Below are 19734 nucleotides of genomic sequence, written 5' to 3'. Positions count from 1 at the left end.
TTTGAAGCAAATTGTTTCAACCTTTATTAAACATAGCTTGCAAGAGATAAATATTACAAAGTTATTTCCTCCAAAATTAGCTTATTTTTTTTCAATCAATGCATAATTGTCAATCAACTGGCAGTATTCAAACAGCATTATTTTCTTGACGTTTTTTTTGAAGACCGTTAAATATCAAGTATGTGCAAAAGGTCAGGATTGATGCAAGTAAAACAAAAATTAGTCTGATTAGTCTCTGGTCCGTTTTATCATTCGTTCCTACTTCCCAGATATTTAAAATTGTCAACACTATGCAAAAAGAAACAATGATTTTGCAGTTAAATCATTCCCTGCATTAGCAACAACAATTAATAGAAGATAAAGCCAAACAGTACAGTATCATACGTGTTGTATGCTGGTGTCGGCAGAAAAAGTGGTCACTGATTCAGGGCGAGCGCTTCTTTACGAAAAAGCTAAACAAACAAAAAGTTTCAACAGTTGTAAGAATCTGCGTCTTAGTGGTTCGTGTCGATCCGCTGTCTGCCTGCGTGTAACAAACCGGGGAGCAGTAATCGTTTCCATCAAAACACAGAAACGTAATTACGAGAGGTGGTTTCGCCAACGTGACGGCGTTCTGACAGTGAGGGCTAGGCCCACCGAGTCCGACCAATCAGAGTGTTTCCATCAACAAGTAATTTGAAGGTATCTAAAGTTTAATGCGTCGAAGTATTCAGACGGGAGTTTCAGACCATTCTGATCTGAACCAGTGAGCACTTCCCTGCAAACGCTAACTAGTTCAAAATAACAGCAAATGCAACCAGCAAGGCTGCTTCAAGAAGCAGAACGGGCGAAAGAAAAGGAATCCCAAACATTTTGCACATTTGTTACACAATAATACACAGTGATCACAAAACGAAATGACAAGCTTCACAATATTCATGGCTTTTTGTTTGCTTTTCTACACAATGTACAACCATTTAATTTCTTTTTTCAGTAACGGAGGAAAAAATGCATATGTACAATAAGTCATTATCACTTAAAACCTAGCAAATATTGTGTCATTTATTTCATAGTCAATATTTTTTTTAACTGCGACAGAAAGAAAACAAACAAATCCTTAGAATAAAGAATGACTTGAAAATCTAAAAAGTGATGTTGAAAAGAACAAAGTTCAAATACAAAGATGTATAAATGCATCTGCAAAAAGAGAGACGGGAGCTTATTTTGTCATTTAAACTTTAGCTTTGCAGCTAAAGCAGATCGGACCAGGAGTTGGAGCAAAAATAGATTTCAGGTATCGTTTCGCTACATCCAATTTCAAACGTTGTCTCCCATTCAGCTCAGTCTTTATACACATAGTGCCAGCTCACAGCAGGGATCTTGGATCGCTCTCTGTGGACTGTTTGTCACTGGATCATTCTGTAGTAGTGACAGGCAGGTCTGGATTACTTGGACACAACCAGAACGCACAACAAAACAAACAAACAAACAAAAAAACCGCACAAACACTATACGCGTGTAGACGATGCAGGGCTTATTGGAGCTGAGCTTTGAACCACAGATGGATTCACACGGAGCTTCATCAGAGTCGACTCAGTACCGATACTCGCTTAGGATTCGTTCAGTAACACTGTAATAAAAGTTGACATTACTGTATCGTACAGCCTTTATGAGGCAGCGCGTTCACTGCAGGGCGACAGGCCTTAGACTGTTACAGCACCCACCTTCATATTTAAGCAAATTTGAGAAACTTACGAGAGTATCAGCCACAATCTGTGGATTTGAACACTGAAACTTCTATCCCTGTGTCAATAACAATATAACACACTTTGATTGTTAGTAGGCTATAAGATGCACATGTGAGAAAACAGCTGAATTAGGGAGAGGGGAAACTAACAGCTCTCAAACTGGGCATAAGAGGAAACACTGACCTTTCCATGGGTCATCATGTGAACTCCAACACTGTCCTGAGCTGTGAAGAAGCTCAGGACAGTGTTGCCTTCTCTACTGTCGTCTGACCATTCAAAGTGCTTTCAGATGCAAAACTCATGTTTTTGGATAGTTTTGCTTCCCACTGTGTTCAACACTCCTCTGTCATGATTTGGTGCTGCTCTCTTTATGGACCAAAAATCGTCCCGCGTGCAGCTTACAGGTGATTTTCTTGGCTGGTGGGCTCATTAAACAGGAGAAGACTACTGTGACCGACCTGCAAAGATTAGCTGATGAAGTGCTGACGTACTTTAGAGAGAAGCTCTTTTATCCATTTTCTTAAAACTGTATTTTTGGTCTTAACTGCTACCATCACTTCTCTGGCTCGTACATTCACATGTGCCTTTTACTTGAACACAGCAGTGCTTTAAGCTAAATGCCAATGTCAAGTTGCAATATGTGAATCATTTTTAAAAAGGAGCAGTTCATGTGGATTAGCAAACACTTTTCAATGAACTGAGTGTAGTTGTGCAGCTGCTCAGTCATAAACCAAAGGATCAGAGAAACAACTGTAATCTGTGACATTCAAACACCGTACACAAACCGAGGTAAACGTTTCTGTGAGAAACATCAGCTGGTACCCGAGAGCTGAAGAAATCCAACATGGCGGCCAGAGGTCGTGTCAGGTCATGCGGAGTCCTTTGCAACAGGTCAGCCATGTTTCACTACACGTTAGTCCAAGGTCTCTATCAATAATCTGAATCTGCCGGGATGCTGTCGCAGATCATCATCAGTAATCTGCATGCGTCAGACTCCTGGAGGGCCAGTGTGCTGTGAATAATACTGCACGTTAACTGAACACTGCTCGAAATAGCCGAGTGTTGTCACCAACAACACCAAAGACTTGACCTGAACACGCTCTCCTTGCGTAGATTATGAGAGGGTTCGACTGCAGTCTGAATGATGTGTTGGTCATATAACCTGCTGTCTGCACAGCCTCATTACAGTTATGAAGATTGCTCATGTTCCCTCCCAAACCTTCAACACCACCATCATACAGTTATTTCCAGAGGTTTTTGGACCATGAAATTTTGCCTTTCACACAACGACAGTGGACTTGAAACCAAATCAACATGTGACAAAACCAGACTTTCTGGTTTAATTGACAGAAGTGTTGCATTGACTGTTGACTGACTGATTCTTCAAGGGTCAAAAGTAACTGGACAACTGACAGACAAGCAGATTCGTGGTCAGACTCCCTCATTGTTCCCTGACAAAGGAGAAAACAGATGTGGAATTAATGGTGAATGTTGAACTTGTACTTAGCTGATCATGGGAACTCTCAGCATGAAGGTGGTTACGCTCCATCAACCAGGACAGATGAGACATTTACAAAGAATATCTAAAAGAGCAGGTGGAGGCAGTGTTGTGGCATACGTATGTATGCCTGAAAACAACTTATTGGTGACGTGACAGAAGCATCAGGATGAATTCTGCAGTGTACAGGATCTCTCTGCTCAGATTTAGCCAAATGCTCCAAAACTGACTGGATGACACCTCAGTGCACATGGACAATGTCCCAAACATACTGCATGAGCAACCCTAGAGCTTTTCTGAGACAAAGAAATGGGACATTGATTGAGTATTGAGGCAAATCTGAAGGCAAACACACACAAAAAGCAGCTGAAGGCAGCTGGAGTAAATGGAATAACGGCCTGGCAGAGTATCACGATGGAGGAAACAGCTGGTGATGTCCGTGGGTTCGAGACTTCGGGCAGTCTTTGACAGCACAGGATTTCAGTGAAGTATTAAAAATAATCCGTACATTTAAAATTACAGCAGTCTGTCCAAATACTTTTGAGCCTCTGAAAGATGTAAAAAAGATTCAACAGGTGATGCAATATTTTTGTTTAAACCCTTTGAATTAAAACAAAGTCTGCATTTCAATAACACCTTGATTTCAAATCCACTGTGATGGTCCACTAAGGCAAGATAAGCAAAAAAGAAAGAAGAAGAAAAAGTTACGTTTATGGGAAAACGAGCTTTCTGCCTGCTGTCTGTAGGCAGCCAACCACAATCTAACACTGCTGGTTGTGACAGCTGTTGTTAGGTCTCAAACTAACTGTGATGAAGCAACTGTCCAACCTGTGTAAGACAGATTGGGTTTGGGCAGGTTTAGAGGTTTAGTCCGGAGCAAAACCATCGACGTCGTCATGAAAATACTTCAAATGGTTTGTGAAAACACACACTTGCATGATAAATAGATAAAAGTGGATTAACACCATCAGATGCTTAGTTCTGTTCATTTGACAGCACCGCAGTTTTCAACCCGTCTCAACTCCACAACTATGTTGGAAGAATAACATTTCCTGACACTTTGGAAACTGCACATTACTCTGCTGCAGCGTTGAGAGCTGCTCATGTAAAAGCCCAGTGACAGTTATGTCACCAACTTTCACCGTTTCTTATCCAGAGCACAGCGAAGATGGGCCTGGAACAGGCGAAGAGTCTGTTCGTAATAACATTGAACGATTGGTTCTTCTCACTAGTTTCACTCTCATGCCAAAAGTTCTCCATCTGAACGACGAGTGCTGTCACTTTAACCAATGGTAAACATTACCGATCCTGGGACTGAGATGGAATTTAGTTTGCAATAAGAACTCTGTAACTGATGTGCGACCAAAGAACAACAACAATGGATCATTTTACACAAACACAAAGGGGCAGCTGTAGCTCGGGAGCTCGAGCAGGAGGTCAACTACTAACCAGAGAGTCGGTGGTTCAATCCCTGGCTGCTCAGGTCAAACATCCTGGGGCAGGATACTGAGCCCGAGTTGTGCCCGATGCATCCATCACAGTACGAATGTTAGAGAGAAAACGCTTGAGCAAAAAGAGAAAAAGTGTTTGGGTGGATGAGGTTACGTTGTATAAAGCGCACAGAGTGCTCAGGTACAGTAGCAAAGGGCTGCGTAAGAACCGGTCCATTACCAACGGCACACTTGCTGCAGTGATCTGTCACATGAGTGAGAGCGGGGTGCAGGCCTGACACTGGGCTCTGTAAGGGTTATGTGTCAGAATATGAGTGGAGTAACTCCATCTTCTAGATACATGTACAAACTGGGCACCAGTGAAATGAAAGCTGGGACTGAGGTCCAACATTTGCAGAGAGTAAATTAGGATTTAGTCATTTATCAACAAGTTGAGTGTCTCTTTCAGCTTTTCTCCAAACTTTATTCAGTGTGTTCGATAACTTCTTTGTGCATGTTTCAAAGGAGTAACAACTGGAGCATGACTGGAGGTGACACACCAGCAGCAGAGCAGGTGGCCTACTGATCGGAAGGTTGGTGGTTCGATCCCCGTCTGCTCCAGTCTGCACGCCAAATATCCTTGGGCAAGATGCTAACCCCAGGTTGCTCTCCGATGCGTCCATCGGAGTGTGAATGTGTGTGAATGTTAGTCAGACAGCGCTTGTGTGATTGGGTGAATCACCGAGTTGTGTAAAGCGCTTTGAGCGCTCAGATAGAGCAGAAAAGCGCTACCAGTCCATTTAGCACTGGTCATGCTAACATGCTAACTGAGCTGTTTCAACAAAGAGACGTTCCACACAAACCTGTTTTCATCGACTTCCTCCTGTTCATGTTGTCAACAACAGAACAAGTAGTGACAAATAACGCCATCAAGACCAACGTCAGCTCTGCTGTGACTTCAGTGAGCGCCCTCAGGGATAGAAGCAACATGTAGTCATCCTGTGGTGGCTTCAGGTAAGGCCTTTGTTAAGAAGCCCACAAAGTGTTCAGCTATGTCACCAACTTTGCCTTGCTTGTGTCATCACAGCTGACCAATAAGAGTGGAGTTGGAATTTTGGAAGGAGGGCTTTAAAGCGACAGAAACTCAAACGGAGCATTTGTAGAAGTGCAGGATCATAAAGTGTTTTTGAACATTAAAAGCATGTAAACATCTTTTGGGGATTATGAACATGAGCCTGTAAATAAAGCAAAACGAGAAACACAAAACACACCTCGGTGAAATCGGAGCGTCTCACCGGACTCTGGTTAGCCGTCAGCCAGCATCCAGACCGCAGCCACTCTTAACTCTTCTCCATACAAAAACATCGAATTTGAAATATGCACAGTGCTCCTCTGGAGAGGAAACGTGTGTGCAGAGCAGACACACGATGATTGAGCCATGCCTCTCCTTAAAAGATAAAATCCACGTCCTTTTTCTCTGAAGCTAGGTATCTATACATAATCCATACAGACATTTTAATAGTTTCTGTTTTATGTTGATTATTATCGTCTCCGGCAGCTGTACCTCTCAGGTACGCAACCATTTTATTAGGAGACGCCGCATAAAGTTTAAACAAACAAACAAAAAGGGATGAGGTAGGGATGGGAATAGTAGTTAGGGTTTGGGAATGGGTGTTGCACAACATTTAGAAAATAATCTAAAAACCAAAATATAAAAAGAAGAAGAACCCAGATTTGTAGTTACAGAGTCTGTGGTTTGGACGCACAAAATATGCTTCCACCTTTAGCTTTGAGGTCTTTTCGCTCTCTCAAAGAACACGCGATGCCACGAGGAACAGCGGGGTGAAAGGGTTCAGTCTGTGCATACTGAACAGCCGAAGGTTTGGGGTGGGGAGTATGGGTGAGGTGGTTTAGTAGGTCACTGGGAAATAGTGAAATGGGATGGGACCAACAGGTTTCTGTCTGAATGAAGAGCATCAGCAGCCCCAATACTTGGCAGGTACACAGACGACACACTCGGCCTGTCAGCTTCCGTCTCGCTGGAGCTTCGACTGACTGCTGGTCTCCTGAAGAGGCAGATGGTAAACTGCTGTGACTGTCCATCGTGATTAGTACAACTTAAGTATCATCCAGCATAAAAAAGTGTGTTACTGTTTCAATCTGAAATGAAGAACCTGATAAGAAGCTTTTCGTGAACGACGGTGGAAGCAAAGGAAAGATTATCCGAACGCCGATCACATAGGATTTTCTTTTGCTTTCGTCTGTCGCTCGCTTCCAGTTCATTAACTCTGTTGGTGGCAGAATCTCCGGCGCTGTCCTGAAACTTAACTTTAGCATATCAGAATTTTGGCTGTGTGTCGCTGTGAAGCAGGCCCTTTTAGGGAGATTGTACAGGTGTGGGTGCTCTGCTGCTCCCTCCTTCCCTCCCTCCAGCTTTTCCATTTTTAAAATGGGTTCTTCATCCTCTTTTCAAGAGCATGCAGAGCCTCAAACTGTCTGTTTTTGTACCCATCGGGATTTTCCACTGTTTCATCCAAGTCGAGACTATTTTACAAAGCTTGTAAGTTGCATAGCAACCAGAACGCATCATCTTGATCTTCTGTTACTAGCAACAATCGCAGCTAAGCTGTAGGACAAATTATAAAGAAAAAAAAAAATCCTATATGACCTTGGCCTAAAGAAACCGACAACGACAGGCCGTCACTACCCAGAGTCAAAGATAAACAGCAGAAAAACAAACCATCAAAAGGAAAAAGCATAATGAGTAATAGTAACAGAAGCAAATATGGTAGTTGTGGGAATAATAATGCTACCACCAGTTATAATAAGGGGAATTATAATTCTTAAATAGACTGAAGAAGAAGGATTTTACTATATTAAGAGCATGTCAAATGCACTGGTCGTTTAGAGTCCTTGTCCAACTTGGTGGGGTTTTTATGGGTCAGTTTAAGGTAGGCACATGGACAGGCACTGCATGCGATGAGAGGTGAAGAGGAGAGGGTATCGACTGATTTAGGAGTGCTTCGGTATGGTTTAGGTATGAAGATGAAGGTGGCTTCAAGGGGCAAGAGCTGGACAGGGCTCATTTCTGTCCAGTGATCGACTGCGATATGGATCGAGGCGGGATCATGTCCAACAGGTACTCTCTCTGCCGGTCTGCTAAGCTGGAGCTCTTATGGGCTCCGACAGCCGCTGGGTTCAGATAGGCAATGTTTAACCCTGTGGAAGCAGAAGGACAACATTCAGAGAAGATGCACTTTGTAGAGTTTAAGGCTCAAACATTTGTAAGTGACCTTTTGTTTTGTTGCTATTGACATGAACTAGCCTTATTTTCTTATTTTATACGTTTACTAGAATTTTTTGAATGTAAAGAAACAGCAATAAAACTACATCGATACAGAGGTGGACACAGCGAAACATCTGCGTCCTCACCTTCTCCCGTTTGTTTGAATGATTGACCCCAGATAACCTTCTCTGGCATATTTACCGTCACACCTGCCTCACTCTCATTCACATCCATGTAAACAAGACTGCACTCAGAGTTGTTCCCAGGCTTATATAATCCAACTGTCACATATTCTGCACCACCCTCACATACTCCTCTGTCTTCGTGCAGTATCAGTCGACCCCACCCCTCCACCCCCCAACACCCAATCATATGCTTTCTATAAAGCCACAGTGTAACTCGTCCTGACCTTCTGACTTGCTGATAGCCACGTCTCTGCTTAAGCTAATGTTAAAGACCTTGGTGGATGCTGATTTGAATGGCTGGTTGTCGCCTTCGCTCTACACCCCTGCAAAGTTTTATCAGAATTCATTCCATAGTTTCTGAGCTGTCGTGTTTACAGACAGAAAGACAAAACACAACGTCCTGGGTGGAGCTAATAAACCTACGAATGGCTGATGTTGACTAAGATGCACGGCAGGAAACAAAACACACACACGGACCCTCACCCATCAAGCAGAAAGGGCAAAGGTGTAGGTACCTGGGATGTTGTAGATCTGCCGACGGTTGTCATGCTGCAGTCTGTTACTGCTGCTGTTGCTGCCGCCTCCGCTGCCGCCACAATGCTTGGCACTGGTCATGCCCATGAGGCTGCTGGCCACAGAGAGCTGGGAGGCCTGGGCAAAGTTGGACAGGACCCCTCGTGCCGAGTTCGACAGCCCTTGCTGCAGGGAGGCCTGAGGCTGGGGAGCCTAAGAACCAGAGATTTGCTAGTTATTGCTTGAAGCACATTTGGTTTGGAATACATACACACGAGCACCATACATCTCCTTATTCCTTCCAAGTTAATAGTGGACTCTCTGCTGGAACATACCTGGCGGAGGGCATGATGTCGGATCATGGTGTCAGACTTGGAGGCGTTGGTAGGGACTGAGCTGGGAGAGAGAGCAGCCTGCTGCTGCAGCCTCTGTTCAATCTCCTAACAAGAGAACCACATTCAGGAGTCTTGTGCATTGGTGCCACCATGTACTTACATTCAACGACTCCACAATCACTACCAAATACCCCAGCTATGTTTGGGAGTTTAGGTGTGGTAACAAAGAGACTGCAAAGCAGGATTACATCTTATCTGAGTAACTTCAGCACTAATTCAGGGTTTTCAGTACTGAAAAGCTCTGGAGCACTTTTAACTTCCTTTTTAAAATCAGCTGCTCTGCTCACAGCAGACTTATTTATCCAGATGCTGCCAATGCCATCCCTGTGATGTGACCATGCAGTGAAAACCCTGGGTTAACCTAGCTAGCTGACACCAGCTTTTTAGGGTGAAGCCAGGTGAGGCTCTGCTGAGTCAGAACGACAACGTGCTCATTAGTGACTCGGATGTTTAAAAACATGAAACGCAGTCCCAACTGTGTCCCTATTATTTATTTATCACTTTGCTACCAACACCAGACGACAACACTTTGTGTGGCTAGACAGTAAAATTGTGATAGCCACACAATCTCGTGACATAAACAAACTTAAGTGAGAGTAAGAATCAGCCAGCATGATGCAGGTACATAAGCTGCTAACCTGCTCCTGTTGTAAGGCCTTCACAAAGGCATTCTTCAGCCTGTTGGTATGCTCTGCCTTCAAAGCCTTTTTCTGATTGGATGTCATGCACTGCTCGCAGAGGATTCTCCCACTCTTCTCCTGCTTCCAGTGGGGGGTGAAGTCAGTTCTGCACTGGGCGCAGAAGAAAGGCTCCAGACGGGCCAGCGTCCCTCTGAGTTTACCTACAGACAGGACTCCGTTAACAACGACAGAGCTACAGCGACAGGCGGTGCTCGAGCAGACGCACACCCAGAATTTACTTTAAACCTTAAAGTCATCACAGCACTCCTGACACAAACTGAAGGCACTTTGTTCTGCTCTTAGTGATTCAAGCACAGCTGAGCAGACAGGTGCCAGGTGTAGCCTCCTGTATTCAGACCTTTAAAGGCTGACAGGGTAAAAAGGCAGTGCTACAAGGATGGAGCTGGATTCAGGGACAATGATTTCTCAACCATGACCGCACATACGAGAAGAACTTCCTGCTTCTGGCTCTGCTAAGCCTTGATTGGTTATTGCGATGCACAAACTATGGACAGAAGAAACAATAGCACCACCTGCTGGGGAGATTTAGTCAGCACACAAAGTCTTGGCAAATTTTTATAATTATTATCAAAATGGTCTCTGGGTCATGCTCACACAACCGAAGGAGTTTGGTGCAAACACACAAACGCTTACGTATTTATTTAAATATACCGTATTCATGGTTTGTCTGTCAGTTCAATTTGACGGGTTAGGTATAAATCAAAGATTTGCTGCAGATGTTTCCTCCCCCAATATCTGATATTTACTTACCCTGACTGTCGAGCACACTCTGCACCACCTCCTCGAGGCCCACCATGTAGATGAACTCACTGTTGGCAGCAGAGGGCAGGAAGTGCAGGAGAGGGGCTGGGGGTTTGGGTGGAGGGATCTCCAATAAGGTTTTCTCCAGCTGCTTCCTTAGGGCCAGCTTGGCTGCTGCCTGACTGCTCGCCTGGTCTGCCATGGAGCTCACCGCTCCGCTGGCTGAACCAGACATGGTGGACGGGCTGACGGCCGAAGCTCCGCCCAGACCGCCGGCCCCAGCTGCTGCTGCTTGCATGTGGGCCAGGTTCATGTACATGGCACTGGAGCCTGAGCGCTGGGAAGCTGCCACCTGACTGGCCTGCAGAGAGATATACACCCTCTATTAGAGCAGGGCGATATGGCCAAAAATATTTATCACGATATATATTTGAAAATTTGCGATAACGATATAACTGACGATATAATTGATGCGAGACAAAATACAACTCCACAACATTACTAGTGCAAAAAGACAACCTTCCATTTATTTTCACTTAAACAAGAAGCTGGTTTTTATGTACATTAAAGCTTTATAAAAATGTAACAGTGCAAATGCAAATTCCTTGCTGAAAGTTTAACCAAAAGGCATTTCCAGTAGAAATGGGCTGACATATCCTGAGCATAACCATGTATAATATCCACTGAAGTTAAAAAGAGGTGCTTTGCAACATTAAACTGCAGTGTGCAGTACGTATGTTTCGGACCATAAGGTGCACGGGATTATAAGGCACATTAAGCGAAACAAAGCAGTCAGATAAATCAAACTTTATTAAACTCATTCTTCTTGCTTCCTCCACTTCTGTACCATTGATTCATTAATGTTGAATTCTCTGGCAGCTGCTCTATTCCCATGTTGCTGCAGTATATTAAAGACTAACTTCGTACTGTGGATGGATTATCTCAGTTGTTCTCCTGACTGAAGTTTGGTCCGTTTACAGCATCCTGCCATGCGATTGCATTTGTCTCTAACCATGAAGAACCTTCACGTTAACTTTTATAAGTGGAAAAGTGTTAGTGTTCGTCCTCCAGCTTCACTGTTTATGTTATGCTAACATAGCTGTGTCGCTAGCGATCACGTAATATAGCAGCTAGCCCAACTTCAGTAACCCTACAAACGTCACTGCTGTTTAGTTTCCTGTCTTCATTTATGTTGGAAGTGATAGCAGAGCTGTACGTTTGAATTTTTTCAGAAATCTCTCAGTCAGAACATGCTATATCATGCTTAGGTAACTAGCGAAACTAGCGAGCTAACTTCCGCTAGCTTCCTGCTAACTTCTAACTCCGTTAAATGTAATAACTTTAGTTTTCATGGATGCCTGGAAGTTAAACTTCATAGTTACACCTGGTAAAGCAGCAATGCTGATCGTTTTATTAAAGATGAAAGAATTTAGACAGTTTTTAACTCTTAGTGATGCTGCAGTGTTGTTTGACCTGAAGCATACGGAGTTTAGGACCCAGATTACTCCCAGATTTAAGAGCATCTTAGTCCGACAAATATGACAATAACAACGGCCGCTTGCATGTTCTGCAAAAAAATGTGCTTTGTTGTGTATCTGACGGACAAACACCAAACCAGTTCCACATCACGGAAGTTGCTCCATTTTTACAAACCAATTCTGGTTCATCTGTTTCACTCAACAAGCGGCCATGTGCGTATGAAAACAAAGGCACTGCGCATGCGCGTTTTACCCATATTCTATCGCGATATTTCATTTTCCTATCGTTGCCTAACAGTATTACCGTGAACGGTATAATATGGCCCAGCCCTACCCTCTATTACTGAGAAAAGCCACATATGTAAAGGATTTGATCAGTGATCTCTCTCTAGGCAGTCCTACCATTCACCATACAAGTTCACACCTTTCTCAAAAGAATGCTTTACCCCAGGTCGGTTTGACTCTATACCTGCTGGTAGCTGACAGCATTAGCCATGCTGTTGGAACTGGAACGAGACATCCCAGGTTTGGACGCGACCCTCTGGCCCTGCAGCTGGGCAGGGTTGGGTGCTATCACTCGCTGAGACATCAATATGGGGGGCAAGTTTGCATTAGCTGCTGACCGGATGACTGTGTGACCCTGCAGAAAGGAGAAGGGCAACAAAGGGTTTCATTGTTCAGCAGAGATCAGAGAAAATCCCTGATGTCTGCAAATGACACCTGCTCACCTGGTTTACTGTAAATGGATAATACACACCATGGCTCATTCACACAAGCACGTTCTTCTATGTTTAAGTGCTTTTTTATCCACCGTAGCTCAAAATTTTATCTGGAGCTAAAAATCCAGAAGATTTAGTTTTTTTCCCTTTTGAGTCTCAAAACTGAAAGCTTGCACAGTTTTTAAAAACTGGCACGTATCATTGGCTAAAAGATGAAAACAAGACCGTACTTGGTAAGAACATTCCTCTACAGTGAGTGGTGCAACCACCAACAAGGCGATGAATCATCTCAGTAAATCAGATAGGCTAACCTGGAGTCACTGATAGCATATCCACGCTGTCCCACAGCAGAGACGTGGATTCAGTCTCAAAGAAAACTGACATTTTGCTAAAGACATCAACAAAAGGCGGGAGTTCAGCGTGCGGAGCCGTCTCTGTAAGTACTCTACATTTGGTGAAGTTTAAAATGTGACTACAGATAAAAAGGAGACATTTCAGATTCCATTACTGTCCTACATGGTCACATGACCCTTTCTTACAGCCAAAACGTCTAAGGTTCATTTACATCATAGACACTGGTGCAGCTTTGCTGTTGGTTACACTGAGTGACTTCTGTAGTTCTTGTTCTTTCTTTGTGAGTCAAAGACGTCATTTAAAGTCAGCACGGCTGGTTTAAGGTGCAAGGTCGAGACAACACTACAGAACCCCAACAATCACACAGTTCCTGGAAAACAGGAACTTCACTGGTGTGATCTCTAATGAAAATGTACCCTTCGCCTCACACTCACTCACACACCTGTGCAGTGCGGAGGTTCTGGGGCTCAGGGTTGTGTAGACCTGGCCTCACAGGTAGCTTCCCCAGGACAGGAGAGCTGTGGATGGGAGGAGGCTGCACAGATGACGCAGCATTCTGGACCACTGGGACCTGCAAGAGAGCAACGATAAACCAGGACTGGAATATCTCAGATTGATTTTCTGGTGCTTTCTTCATATATAAATGTTTACTGCATATGATTTAGAGCAGGGCTCTCAAACTAAACGAGACACTGCTGGCACTGTTGTCTCATGCGAGGGCAAACAAAAACAAACAAGAAAACACCCACAAATCTCCCCTAAAATGTAGTTTTGTTTAAAAAAAATTCAAATTTTCTACAACAAGACAAATCTTTTTTTCCTATTTTTGTTCGTATTTAACAGAAGTGCAGACATAGGTGTGCACATTAGTTTGTGAGTCTGTCAGTGAACTAACACACCCGTCATGTTTGTGTCTCTGCTCACGTCGCCTTCATATTCAATCATTTGACGAACTTATTTTAACATTTCACTCAACAACAAACAAAATCGTCACTTCAACAGTCAAACTGCATTTTATTTCTACAGGTCCATATATGGCAGCAAGCGGGGGCTGCGAGTGGTCCCCGAGCCACGGTTTTGGGAGCCCTGATTTAGAACAATATTACAGTACCGTCTGCAGCTAAGGGGTACACACGTTTCAATACTGATTTCCAATATCCTGCACTATCCATTGTCTATATAGGTCATGCTCTCCAGATATAAACTATTAGACTATTATTATTATTATGTTAGGATCAGTCTATGCAATATATTTGTCTAGTTAAATTATTGAAATATTAACATGACAAACTGCTGCCGTGATGACATAAGACACTAAAGCCTCCTTGAGCAAACACTGATTTGGCACCAAATAAAAGTGACTTGAACTGAACCCACATAACCACGGCGAGGCACCACGGACAGATGCAAAGAGCTGCAGAGCTCCAACAGTGGCCGTGACTGTGAGAATGTGTGGCATCAGCAGCACTGACCTTCTGGACCACATTCTCCTTCTGCATTTGACTCTGCCTGAGCTTCTTCAGCAGCACGAGACGAGCCTCCTCCAGACGAAGCTCTTCTCTTAGAGCTTTGATCATCTGCTGCCTCTCCTCTCCTGTTTTCCCCTGGTACAAACGAGCACACAAAATTAGAAAGGCACACTATATCCGGACATAAGACCAGAGGCAACTTCGAGCTCGTTGAACTCAACAGCCAGTCTGTATAAACCAGACTAAACCTACACAGAAGCTGCAGTTTGAACAGCGCGTCGTGTTTCTGCATCGACACAGGATGTGACTGCAGAAAGTAAACAGGACACGTTTGGCTGAAATATTCTTTTGTGCAAAGTCAAAAGCAGCAATTTAAAACCTGTTTACGTCAAGAAAAAGTGATTTTGACCAATTCATTCACAGGATTCTTCATGCATCTGTAGTAATGTCATTGCTGGTATTTAGACACATCTGTATTCCTGTTTCCATGACAGCCTGTGGAAACATGCAGGTTTCACACATGTGACACTGACTATTACTTATATTTGTTGTTGTTTATTGTCCACCTGCGTTTACTCAGAGCTTCTCCCTGATTACTCTGCTCGGCTAAAACAGCTGCTGACAATGACGTCCTCTGCTCTGCATCTATAATCAGACTCTGGAAACATTACAGTCCATCCACCACTTTGATCACACTCTGGATCTTCTGACATACAGGATGAAATTAGACTCATTTCATTACAGTAGATGTCTTTTGGAAAGTGCTGTGACTCAAAAGGTCACAACTCCTCCACTGTTCCTTTCTTGAAAACCTTGTGACAACACCGTACAGAGAAGCTACCCAAGCTCTACTCCCACACAAGTCACCTCCTTAAGAGAACAGAATTGCCTTTTATTGTCATTGTACATGTACAAATGATTGGTGCGCCACGCCAACTGTGCAGGAGTAAGAAAACAAAAACACAACAGTGTTAATAGCTCCTGTGAAAAGGAAAAGCTTCAATCAGGACTTCCTGGTATCACTCTTGGTTGGTGGTGCATCGGCAGCTTTAGTTCAGGACTACGCTTCCTCCTGACCGTCACCCACCCGGCCTGTTTTCCCTGCTGCTCAGGACAATCTGCTGGGTGAGCTAACAGTGGCTTTGCTACCATCGCTTGCCCCGACCGCAGGGCTTAAGCTAGCTGCAGGGTTTTTAGGGTGTGAAGCCAGGTCTCATTAAGTGTAGCATCCTGAAATATCTGAGCGACCGACCTCTACACTTGATTTATGCACCAGTGTTAAAGGACTTGTACAGCATATTCAGTCTATTTCTGCCCCCTTGCAGGAGTGCTGCGAATGCCTTTTACCTTGAACATGTCCAGGTTAGCCTTGTGCACACGCTCCTCGGGCCGAGGTGTCGTTCTGGGACTGGAAGCCTCGTTGTCTGACAGGATGATGACATCCGGTGACGGAGTTCGTCTGTCATGATCAGCATCACTAGTAAGAAAAAAAGATCAAACACAAAGTGCAGTCAGTTTCTGCAGCATTTAAAGTCGTACTTTATCATCACAGGATCTGACAGCTTTACTAAACTGCGTGGGGTCGCTTGACATCTGTTCTGCTGGTTTTCCCGGTAGGTTCAGTGGAAGTCAGCTTACAGGTTGGGAATCTTTAGTCATGCTCGTTGGTTAAAAGCAGAATAACAAAGAAACTGCGCCCCATTTCTAACGTCCATGTGCTGATTCTTAAACTTAAAAGCAAATCTTTCACCAGCTCCAGACACAAAGGTTTGGGGGACAGAAACAGTAATGTACATTGTCACACATTTCATTTATCAAAGAAGATTGAACATACTGTATAGCAACACTAGATTACATGTAGGCTAGTGGTGCCCTTGTGTCATTGTTCCATGTTATACATTTCATCAGCCCCACAGTTTGAGGGCCGATTTACTGAAGAACTGACTGATTTTTACAGCTGCCCCTGCTGCATGTGCATTTTCATTACTGTAAAACAGCCATAAAACTAACCACACCTTTGGTACACCTGTGTTACTTTGTGCCGTTTAGTAATTTGGGCCCTTGAGGGTTTTCGTTACTTTTCGTGTGGTTTAAACCTTTGCTATGCACCTTGCACACAATGTACATACAAGCCCTGCTCTGTAGGGGCGAGCTGGCACCAAATACTGTATGTGGACTATTCCACAGATTTCTTACTGAACCTGTGGAATAAGTTGGTCCCTCTGTAGTCATGTAAAAGCCACAGAGACAGTGTGCCGTGGACACTTCTTGCAGTTCGGTGGCCAAAAATGTGCCAACGAGGACAAAAGTGAAGATTTTCATTGACAGCCAAGGTTTCACCCACTAGTTACTTTTGCAGAGTAAAACTAGCTGCTAAGGTGAACTGGTATTGTCCTTCAAATAATCAGATAAACGATGGCTGGATTCAGGTAAACGGACATGCTATAAAGCACATGCCTGCTCTTTACACAGAATCCTTCTGTTTAAAATGTTTATTCTCACCACCTCCTCCCAGCGCTCATGTCGACTGGCTCATCCAGGATGTTCTCCTTTCCATTCTTACTTGGTCCAACGGGGCTACTGTGGCTTCCCAGCCTCAGACTCCCATTTAACTTCTCCTCATAAGCAGCACCCATTAGGCTCTGATGATGGAGGCTGCTGGCTCCAGGGCCTTTTCCATCTCCCAAGCTCCCTGCAACATCTAGGGCTGCTAGGTCAGCTAAGTCCTTGCGTTTAAGAAGTGCCAGCATCTTCAGGCGCTCCATGGCCTCGTGACCTTCCATTTTGAGGCGCTTGGCCAACGCCTCTTCTCGCTCACTGGTTGACTCAAGGCCTCGCTTAAGTAGGTTCAGCCTCAGCGCCTCCTCAGACATCTGCTCCATCCTAAAAACAAGAGAGGTCAGACAGGTCAGCAGAGCCACCTTAAACCCAAATAGGTTCAGGTCAGATAACAAACACACTCCTCTATGTAACTTAAAGCATGAGTACAGTTATCCACCACATTGGGTGCAATAGCTGAACGACTCTGGAACCTCCAATCCTTCCCAACCCTTATTCCAGATGTTCTCTCCTCCCTTTGTCAGCAAAGTTAATCCCACGTTCCTCTGAAACCACGGGGAACAACTCCAAGTTATCCCAGCGATCCGAGCTCGAATCAGTTTTTAATCTGGTATTAACATGATTACGTTTGTATATTTCTACACTTTTCCTAATCCAGATAATGTAATGCAGATGTAAATACAGAGAACACAGCTTTGCATGGCGCTCGATGATGAATACTATTTTTGTGTAGACTGGAAAAAATAAAGAAATTAATAAATCGATCGATAAGAAAAAGCAAAGAGCAACAAAGATACAACCCCACCAGATCATAGACCAGTTGGAAAGGCAAACCCTGTCCCTGCTAAGTTCCACTGTTAGCGTGACAAAACACACAAAGCAGTGTGTAATGAGGAAGAGCAGGGGGCGAACCTGACAGCAAACTCACTCAGATGGACGAGTCAGATTAAACAATATATTTCATTGATCGTCTCCTCTGGGTTACTATAAAATAGTTTAGCATGAATGACTTCTGCATGTCGGCAAAGCTGAGAGGAAAGTGGAGGCCAGACAGCGCTGAGGCACAACTTTGACTTTGAAGGTAATCGGGCTCCGTGTCTGGTTTGTGCTGCACTTTTTACAGTAGCTCTATAGTGACTGTAGAGAAACGTACGTAGAAAATCAGACGGAGACCTTAGACTAGACAACCTCCAAGAAGCACATTTTCCCCAGCAGCCAGTGGGTGTGCAACGTCCAGTGTGGTGGAGAACTCTGGAGCAAGTGTCATGTATGAAGTGAGTCATCTGGTCTACATGAATACAAAACGAATGAAAACTACAATCCTTCCAGCTCTGGGCCTGGGAGCTGGCCTTTGCTCTCCTGGACGCCATTCGCCCAGTCTGGAGGTTACTGCTCCGATTACCACACACGCACGCACACGTGCGCACACACACTCGAGCACTGCTTGACAAACACATTTTACTCCTCACTTTGTCACTTCCTATTGGTAGATTCGACCTGCTGGCGTCACTCTGGCGTGCCCCTCATGGTGTCGGGCTTTTCACCGCTCTAATCTGTTCATCCTGTCCTCCACTCGTGTCAGTTATTAACCTCACATCTACAGCTGCCTCTTTAGCACAGGGAGGAGTCTTAATGGTCCCACAGCATGGCTCTCCCTGCCACTTCTTCCTCTAATTAATTTGTGACGCAGCAGTGGAGTCGTCGCCTCCATTTGCTGGGAGTACAAACACGAGCAGCTCGTGTAACCCCTCCGCCGATCCAGCCACCTCACCACGTTTAATGAGCCAGAGATCTGCGCTGAGAAGCCAATCACAGCTAGCCTTGCTCTGCACGTCAGTAACTGGCACCCAACGCTCTCTCACTTAGACTTCCCCTCCCCCTGGTTACTGTCGCTGCTGCCAGGCTTTACATAATATAATGACTGTTACAGTCAGCAGTGCCCCCCAGATAAATAAATAAATAAATAAACAAACGCACACTTTCTCCCTTCGCTTTTCATCCACCACACCCTTCCAACACACTGCCAGGCCGATAATGGAGAAGAAAAGAATAGATGAGAAACACAGACTCAGCCCTACGATCACACCTCTCCTAACCCCAGCAGGATAAAACATTAAACATCTGTCACACTGAAAAACTGTGGCGCTCCAAGGAATGCTTCCAGTTTGCACCAGCAGATAGACGGCGTCCACACAGACAACACACATGCAGCTCAGCATTCCGATAGAGGGCAGAGTTTTGTAATCCTCCCTCCTACTCCAGCAGTACAGTACCACAAAGAAACACTCCTCCCTTCTCCTCTACCCTCCCCCAACTCCTCAAACGCTCATCTTTTCCTCCCTCTTCTTTCACTGCAAAAATAAACACAAGCTTAATTTCAGGGGCCCCTTCGATGCCGCCAAAGCCGAGTGCTTCATTTGTTCACGTTATACCAGCCAACAGTGTGTGTGCACGTGAGTGTTTCTGAGGCTGCAGGGACAGGAACGGAGTAGCAGCACCGAGACACAGAGAGGGTTTTTCTTTATTGCTGTGTGTGTGTGTGTGTGTGTGAGCGAGCGTGTGTGTGCGTGAGCGTGTGTGTGCGTGTGTGTGTGAGAGCGTGTGTGTGTGTGTGTGTGTGAGCGTGTGTGTGTGTGTGTGTGTGTGTGTGTGCGTGAGCGTGTGTGTGTGTGAGCGTGT

At 44.5% G+C, this 19734-nt stretch overlaps 1 protein-coding gene across 3 annotated transcripts in view; it reads right to left on the bottom strand.

Moving 5' to 3' along the window:
* The window catches only part of gatad2b (GATA zinc finger domain containing 2B), a 44191-nt gene continuing 24457 nt past the window's right edge, over nt 1–19734 (bottom strand). Inside the window, exons 2-12 of one of the 3 annotated variants that reach the window (XR_191432.6) lie at nt 16999–17379; nt 15844–15973; nt 14500–14631; nt 13470–13598; nt 12424–12594; nt 10486–10837; nt 9673–9875; nt 8975–9079; nt 8642–8852; nt 6830–7874; nt 1–6721 (exon numbers count right to left, since the gene is read on the bottom strand). Coding sequence is in view for 2 of the 3 variants with exons in the window: in XM_004560976.6 (XP_004561033.1) it covers nt 7738–7874; nt 8642–8852; nt 8975–9079; nt 9673–9875; nt 10486–10837; nt 12424–12594; nt 13470–13598; nt 14500–14631; nt 15844–15973; nt 16999–17378 (1950 nt within the window). In the remaining variant the exon portion in view is untranslated. Of the gene's footprint in view, nt 7875–8641; nt 8853–8974; nt 9080–9672; nt 9876–10485; nt 10838–12423; nt 12595–13469; nt 13599–14499; nt 14632–15843; nt 15974–16998; nt 17380–19734 lie in introns of all 3 variants that reach the window. The other 2 variants (XM_004560977.5, XM_004560976.6) reach the window with 2 other exon arrangements.

The sequence above is a fragment of the Maylandia zebra genome, linkage group LG22 (genome assembly GCF_041146795.1).
Source record: "Maylandia zebra isolate NMK-2024a linkage group LG22, Mzebra_GT3a, whole genome shotgun sequence".
Taxonomy (NCBI): Eukaryota; Metazoa; Chordata; class Actinopteri; order Cichliformes; family Cichlidae; genus Maylandia; species Maylandia zebra.
This window is presented reverse-complemented; position numbering and strand designations above follow the sequence as displayed.